Raw genomic sequence first — 8,401 nt, forward strand, 5'->3', positions numbered from 1 at the left:
GTTAGCTTGGTGAACTGAATTAATATTCCACTTTTTCCTAGAGAATTCAGGAATTAAACTTGATTCCAATTTTTCTTCTCATGTCAAAATTTTATCATTATCAGATCTTTGATAAAATACATAATTTAGAAAATTATCGTATGTTTATATTGTTAGTGGTATTTAATAATGAGATTTGTTTAATAATGCCAAAATATTTTATGTTATAGTTTATGAATTTGAAGAAATCTTTAAAAATATATATGTCCGACTACAATTTTTTATCTTAATTTTCTAAAAGCCACTTTATAAAATTTAAAATATTTTGTTTTTATGTTATAGTTTATGAATTAAAGGTAATCTTTAAATATATATATGTACGACTACATTTTTTTTATCTTAATTTTCTAAAAGCCACTTTATAAAATTTAAAATATTATGTTTTTATGTTATAGTTTATGAATTAAAGTAAATCTTTAAAAATATATATGTACGACTACATTTTTTTTATCTTAATTTTCTAAAAACCACTTTATAAAATTATATATTTTGAGAATATTAAGACAGGAGATTTCATAAAAAACGAATGACACGTTTCGGAGTTAATAAGATTTCAAAACACGACGTTTTTTAGCCGCCCGGTAAATAATCAAAATTTTTGATCTCATTATCAACTTTCTTCCAATAGTAGGAATAGGGCTACTAGTCGTTTTTGTCAATATCATCATAAGGTTGACAATTTATAATTGAATTTATTAAATACCATGGGATAGCCCAACAAACACTTAACTTAAGTTATACATTAATAAATATTTTATATTTTAAGATTGATTCTAGTAAAGGTTAATTTTTGCCCCAACAAGCCCCAAACCCCAGGTTTGTAGATTACATTGGTTTATTAAGTCTCCTATAGGATAATTGTTATTATCAATAATACACCATTTGTATATAAATAATTCATAAAAAATTTCAAAATGTGATATTTTATTTTAAAAAATGTTTAAGTTTTAATGAATTTTTTAATTTTTTTCTAATTCTTTTGATTATCAACCACCAGAAAAGGTGAAAGTTAAAGGGGAAAAAAATAGAATTTAAAGCTATAATAGTAGCCAATGAATACTTATTATATCATTATAATTAATTCGACCTAATTCTACTAGCCCCTAGTTACTGATATGATTTACCCTTTCCAGCGCTAAAAAAATATGTTGATAATTTTTTCTTTTTATTATAGTAAATGGTTTAAAATTTTTCATAAATATTTTTAAAAAAATAAGTGGTTGTAATACAACCCTCCCCCAAGCCATATCTGGCAAAAAAATTTTTAAATAAGATTAGATGAAGGGGAACATTGGATTGAGACCTCTATCTTATTAAATCTTTTGTCAAAATTATTAATTTTATAGCTTTAAAACATAAAATCTTATCTTTTTTAAATTTAAACATTGTTAAATTTAAAAATAATAAATGCCAACTCCTGTTTCAAATATAAATCTTAAAATGATAAAAAATATATTTAATTATATATTTTGGTGGTTTCAATAGAGATGATATGTAAATTTAGTTCAAATTTAATATTTTGTAAGTTATTTTCAAATCATATTATTCTGCCTGAAAGGGAATGCCTACAATAAATATTTTTAAACATAATGATTATGAGACTTTCTGAAATGGGAAAAGAAGATTTTTTAATTTCATATTCTGTCTATTTAATTATTTCTATCTCACTGTGCAAATTGGTTTATTATTCATGATACAGTTTAAAACAATTTCAACTTTAAGAGAGACAGAAGGCCACAAATCCATATTTTTATGCCGTTGTGAAAAACATTTTAATTATGCTTTAATATTATTTACTTATCTTAAATTCCGTATAAAACAATTTATAAAATACAGAGAAAATATTCAAAATAACGAAATTTGAAAATTTAGGGCAGGGCTTTAAATAATCAGAGCTAAAAAATGCAGCCGAAGAACATAGGTATATTAATTTACGACATTTATATTATTTATTTTATTACTAATTATGACATTGAAATATGTTAAATTCAATTTTGTCAGTACTGTAAAAAATAGCTAAATATTAATAATATAATTTTTTTGGCGTTGATAAAGGGGTAACTACCTGAATCACGGGGAAATTTTTGATCTTTTTTTTATTTATTTATTTTTTAAAATATTTTTTATGTGATCACTTGAATATTTATTTTTTTATATATTCTTATGTGGTCATTTGAATAATTATTATTTTAATATATTTTTATGTGGTCATTTTAATAATTATTATATGGTCATTTTATTATTAAGAAAACCTCTCATTTGTATATATGTGAATATAGTTATTTTAGTAATTTGTTTTTCCTTAAAAATATATATATATCTATATTATCATTAATCATAATTAAAATTAGACATAAATTTGATATAAAAAATAAATTTTTTATTTTTATAGGCAAAATATATTTAAAAATAATTTTAAAATGGCGTAAAATTATTTATGAACCAGACAAAATGTTTTTAAGATTATAAATATATTTTTTATCATTTTAAGATTTATATTTGAAACAGGAGTTGGCATTTATTATTTTTAAATTTAACAATGTTTAAATTTAAAAAAGATAAGATTTTATGTTTTAAAGCTATAAAATTAATGACGATTACAAAAGATTTAATAAGATAGAGGTCTCAATCCAATGTTCCCCTTCATCTAATCTTATTTAAAAAATTTTAAAAATTATCAACATATTTTTTTAGCGCTGGAAAGGGTAAATCATATCAGTAACTAGGGGCTAGTAGAATTAGGTCGAATTAATTATAATGATATAATAAGTATTCATTGGCTACTATTATAGCTTTAAATTCTATTTTTTTCCCCTTTAACTTTCACCTTTTCTGGTGGTTGATAATCAAAAGAATTAGAAAAAAATTAAAAAATTCATTAAAACTTAAACATTTTTTAAAATAAAATATCACATTTTGAAATTTTTTATAAATTATTTATATACAAATGGTGTATTATTGATAATAACAATTATCCTATAGGAGACTTAATAAACCAATATAATCTACAAGCCTGGGGTTTGGGGCTTGTTGGGGCGAAAATTAACTTTTACTAGAATCAATCTTAAAATATAAAATATTTATTAATAGGGTCTTTTGTAAAAAACGACTTAATCTAATCGTTAAAAAAATTGAGTATACCAAATTCCACATATTTTTAAATAAAATACGAATTTCATAAATAACGACGTGTTTTAGAGGTAAATAATTTTAAAACGCTACTTTAAATAAATATAGACAATTAAGCTGGTTTTTTGGGAAATGGGTTAAATATAATTTTGTCAAATATAAATCACTATTGCATTGTGATAATGTTGGTTGTAATGCATTCGCGATATTGCATTCGCTATGATGCATTCGCGATAATGCAATCGCTATGATACATTCGCGATAATACATTCGCTATGATGCATTCGCGATAATGCATTCGCGGTATTACATTCGCTGTAATGCATTCGCTATAATATTTTCGCGGTAATGCATTAGCTATAATGCATTCGCGCTAATATATTCGCTATGATGCATTCGCGATATATAATATCTTTTCGCGGTAATCGACATTCGCGATAATGCATTCGCGATAATACATTTCGCGGTAAAAGTTTCGCGGTATTGACGTGATACGGGCCCATATACCCGAGCTGGACTTGCAGGTTTTGGTATTTATCATTAGAATATATGTGGTATATCCTTAAATTACATTTTATTAAAGAAAATAATTTTAACCTATTAAATTATATTTTGAGCATATCATACATATAAGCAATTTTTTGGTTCATGATAAATTTTGAGCTTTGACATCGATAAACTCAAAAGTATTCATTTAACATAGTTTACGAAAAACATAAGATCCCAAAATTTGTTTAACGAAAATTAGTTACTAAACGCTTAATAATATTAATACGAAATTCGTTGACTAAATTCCTAATTAATTTAGTCCAACTAGGACAAAAGATATAACTATGATAATACTGGCGTGCCCCGCGTTAAATCTGCTAACCATTGTGATGCAAGTTAAGCTAATTGAGCTATATTTTCAAAGAATCAAATGAATAGACTGACTTCATAAGAGGACTGCATTGAGCGGGGTTTGTGCCCAAAAAAATTATAACTGGGTGGGTGGGAGGGTTAAGAAATTTAAACAATGGGCGGGCAGGTTAAAAAATTTTAAAATCATTTAAGTAAATATTTATAAAAAATTGTTCCTATGAATTTTTTTGGATATAATTAAAATGTCCTTTTTTGGTATCATAAAAACATTTTTCGTAAAATAAATAAATCTTTTTTTATATTTATAAAACTACTTTGATGGAAACGACAAAAAAGAGATTTGCCAAAGCTATCATGACTAGCAAAAATATTGGCAATTCCTGCAACTAGTGCTTCTTCTGATGAGGATTTATTATTGCTGGAAATTTTTTAAAACAAAGAAAAACGTGCTTGAATTCAGAAAATGTCGATTCATTATTATTTTTGCATTATTAATTATATATAATATCAATTTTATATTTATATTATTTTCATAAATATTTTATTTGCAACTAAATTATCCATAATATAAATTGAATATTTTTTTATGTTTAATATAGTAATTTCCTAAAAACTTTTTATAGAGGTGTAATGCTGAAATTTTTTTTTTATTAGATGCTTAAAAAATTGAAAGAATGGCCATAATTAAATATGATAATAGCGCGGGCTTGGGTTATAAATTTTTTATAAATAATGAGTGGGCGGGTAAAAAATTTTAGAATAATGGGCGGGCTGGCGGGCGGATATATATTTTTTTTAACTATGGGCTGGGGGGATTAAATTTTTTTAAAACATTTGGGCAGGCTTATGATCCAAAAACCCGCCTCTACTCTGCATCGGTTCGCACCGAGCTAACTAAGAATGCAGCGTGAGGCAATGATTCTCTACTCGGGTATCTATTTTTTAATCTGTTAAAATAGTAGCTAAAACGACTAAATATAGAACGATTATACAATTATATTAGACTCATTATAAATTTGAAATGTATACTAGATTTTTAAAAATTTTGGGAGAAATTTATTTTTATAATTGAAAAAATTTTTTTAAATTGGGTGAATCTTTCCAGATTTCTATTTCGGAGAGCGCCTTCAGGGTTTATGCTCAGAGCTAGTTTAGTCGACTTTTTAGACCAAACCCCAGCGTAAGTATATTATAAAACCTGCTATTTAATAAACAATTGAGAAATAATTAATAATATCACACCCTTTATGTCTATTTTATTTAAAATTTCGTCCAGGTCAACACCAAACGATTCATAAATGTTTTAGACATTTTGGGGAATTTTTGTGGTATCGATTTAATATCAGCTTCGCTCTTATCAAATGGTAACCAACACACGGATAAAAATGATGGCGGGATTAACGATGTTATCATTCCCGATAATTTCCCCATAGATTTTCAAAACGAATTAGCCATTAGTATAATAAATTTACAAAAATTCGCCTCTCCATATTTGCATGCCGAAAAATATCACCATTTTAGGACTCCCTATTACGATAATATAACAAACCATTCGGAAAGATCGCTGATTGAATTGGATCCCAATCTCTTTGGTGATCTATACATCGATTTAATCGAAGCCTATAAGATGAGTTTCGAAGAAGGGGCTGGTAAAAATTGTGAAACATGCTGCGATTCAAACTTAGATAGAAATAAAAAGTTCCTCGAAAAAGCTTTAGTACTTTATCACCGGTTATTAGGGATTAAGCAGGATTTCGACAAAACCCCTAAGGATGATCAACCTCAATCAGATGAGTTTGAAATAGATTATGACTACATCGAAAATCCGACTATTTATAGCAGCGTACCCGGAATATGGCTCTCCTATTCCGAAACGCTGGAATCCTTTAACGAAACTGAAAAGGCTTATTATGCCATGAAAAAAGTGGTCAGTTTAGCCCCAGAACATCAAATCACCCGTTTTAAATTAAAAACTCTAGAAGCAGAACTTTTAAAGGTGCAAAATAAAAACATTTATCCTAACATCAGCGCCATAAAATCGAATTTAATGAACGTCTACTCTACATCAAAGGGAAATTATGATGACAAAAATCTTGGCATGACTTCCTATAAAAACGAAGATTTTGAGGAATGCCCTCCTTTCCCATCTGATAATATAACGTTGGAACTTTTTTCGAATCTCATGCAAGACCAAGAATTATTTAATGATTGTTTACACGAGTGCCTCAAGTACCCTACATCATCTTTTTCTGCTCCCAATCGCGACCGATTTTTAAGCCTCGGTATTTCAACTTTTTTTTCTATGGCCTCTGATAGCCTCAAGATTTCTTCGACTTCTATGTCCCGAAGAAATATTGTTTTGGAAACCATGCATTTCGCAGAAATTAAGCTCGGTAAAGTCAAGGAGCGGAAAAAATTAGTAGTACCGGCTCGTATGCCTCAAATCAATCACGATTCCACGGTAATGTCTCTCGATGATGAGGTCAAAGAGATGGGAGCGCAAGAAATTCTCAATATAAGATTCGGAACCAAAGTAGGCATTAAGATGAATCAATTATTCGGTCTTTTGGTGAAAGAACTATTAGCCGACCATAGCGACCACGCGATTGATAATATTTTCTTTTTGTTTATTTGCGCATCAGCCAATATTAACGCGTTCAGCGGTCGTAATTATCGTAAAAATATCCGTCTAAATCTTCTATTACTAACAATCAGATCTAGAAGATGGCATTACGCCATAGACATTATTAAATCGGTACTCATTTTAATGGAGATGGATCCTAATTCCAACAAGATATTCTATTATAATTTATCCCCGAACGTAGATCAATGCTTAATAAATGATCAAATATTGGATATTCACGCAACGTTCATGAATATCTTGATGTACACTTTAAGGCCTAAATACGTTAATAAATTTAGTAGTTACTTTTCTACAAATAAATACAGCAATTTATATACGATCAATGAGAAAAAAAATTTAGCTCACATGGCCAAAGCGCATAAACCGATAATTATGTTTATATTGAAGCGGCTTAGATTATTGGAAACGAATGATTACCAAAATAATCTCAAAAGTGGAAAGCGCGTATATTTTATTTATTCGTTAGCATACGCTTGTCTCAACTTGGCTACTGGTTGCTATGGAATCGCCTTATCAGAGTTAAAGAACGTATTATCCATGATCTTGGACGAAACGAACTCGCATATACTTTTAAAAGGTAATGAGCACGCCAGACCATTGATTTTTCTAATGTTGGGAACTACGCTATTAAATATATCTTGCCACCAACCTTATTATATACGTGACAATATAATCGAGAGTTCGGGTTTGAAAAAACTACTCAACGCTTTAACCGCACCCAACGCCAATAAATTTTTCCCTGTAGCCACCAACGTTCCTTTAATCATGTTACCCCTGACTTACGCTTTTATCTGTTTTTCAATTTACTTACACTATCGTGGACCATGTCAGGAATCTTATTATAACATTGCTCGCTCCTTTCATCAAATAGATTTGACTTCCCTGGCTATGGTATACTATGAAAGGGCTTTGAAATGTGGTCCTATCAAACTATCCACAGGTGATTATGATAACGGGTGCGTCGATATGACAAAAGAGATCGCTTATAATTTGAGAATTATATACGAGAAATCTGGTGCACGCGAAATAGCGGGCTATATAACACAAAAATATTTAACTATCTGAATTTTAAGAAATCTCCTTAAAATAAATAAAGATCTCTTATTTACATACATTTATCAAAGCCATATAAAAATGTTATTTCTTATTCAAATTTTCACACATCCTATTTGTATTTTTTTAGTTTGAATTATAAATTGTAATATATTTTTTTTGGATCAAAAAAAGAATTTCATAAAGATATTGTGTTTAATAACAACAAAAATTGATAAATATTATTTTCCATTTTAGTAAGTTTGTTAACCAAACCTACGATAAGTAACAACCTCTGCTTTTTTGTTAAACCGATTACAAACCTGGTTTTGTCATTTAAACCTAGTTCAAATTAGGGTCAGTGCAATTCATATTAAAGGTACTATAGTTCGATACTTTAAAATATAAATTATTTAAATAAGATTTAAAAATCTATTCGTTTTTTTGTATTTGTAATGCATTTGCTGAGTGCATGAGAGGCCGAAGAACTTGAGAAATAAACCTTGATTAATAAATTTAGCTTTCAAAGTAAACAATAATAAAACATCTTAAACACATCTTTAAAATTATCTAACAATACATTGGTGGCACAACTTAACACAAAGGCAGTGTTCCAAAGATTTAACATCATCAAAGAAAATTTTTTTGGATTCTGACAGGATTTAATTTATCGACGATTAAATTTAAATCTTAAAC

The 8,401-nt window shown here is 27.9% G+C and overlaps 1 protein-coding gene across 3 annotated transcripts in view; it reads left to right on the forward strand.

Annotated features, from left to right (window-relative positions):
• Positions 1–7,914, forward strand: part of LOC135922984 (uncharacterized) — a 29,313-nt gene extending 21,399 nt beyond the window's left edge. Inside the window, exon 7 of one of the 3 annotated variants that reach the window (XM_065457555.1) lies at positions 5,306–7,914. In XM_065457555.1, coding sequence (XP_065313627.1) covers positions 5,306–7,738 — 2,433 coding nt within the window. In that variant the 3' untranslated portion in view covers positions 7,739–7,914. The remainder of the gene's footprint in view (positions 1–5,305) is intronic. The other 2 variants (XM_065457556.1, XM_065457557.1) reach the window with 2 other exon arrangements.
• Positions 7,915–8,401: the final 487 nt, after the last annotated feature.

Source organism: Gordionus sp. m RMFG-2023, chromosome 1, assembly GCF_954871325.1.
Source record: "Gordionus sp. m RMFG-2023 chromosome 1, tfGorSpeb1-WG-v2, whole genome shotgun sequence".
NCBI lineage: Eukaryota > Metazoa > Nematomorpha > Gordioida > Chordodea > Parachordodidae > Gordionus > Gordionus sp. m RMFG-2023.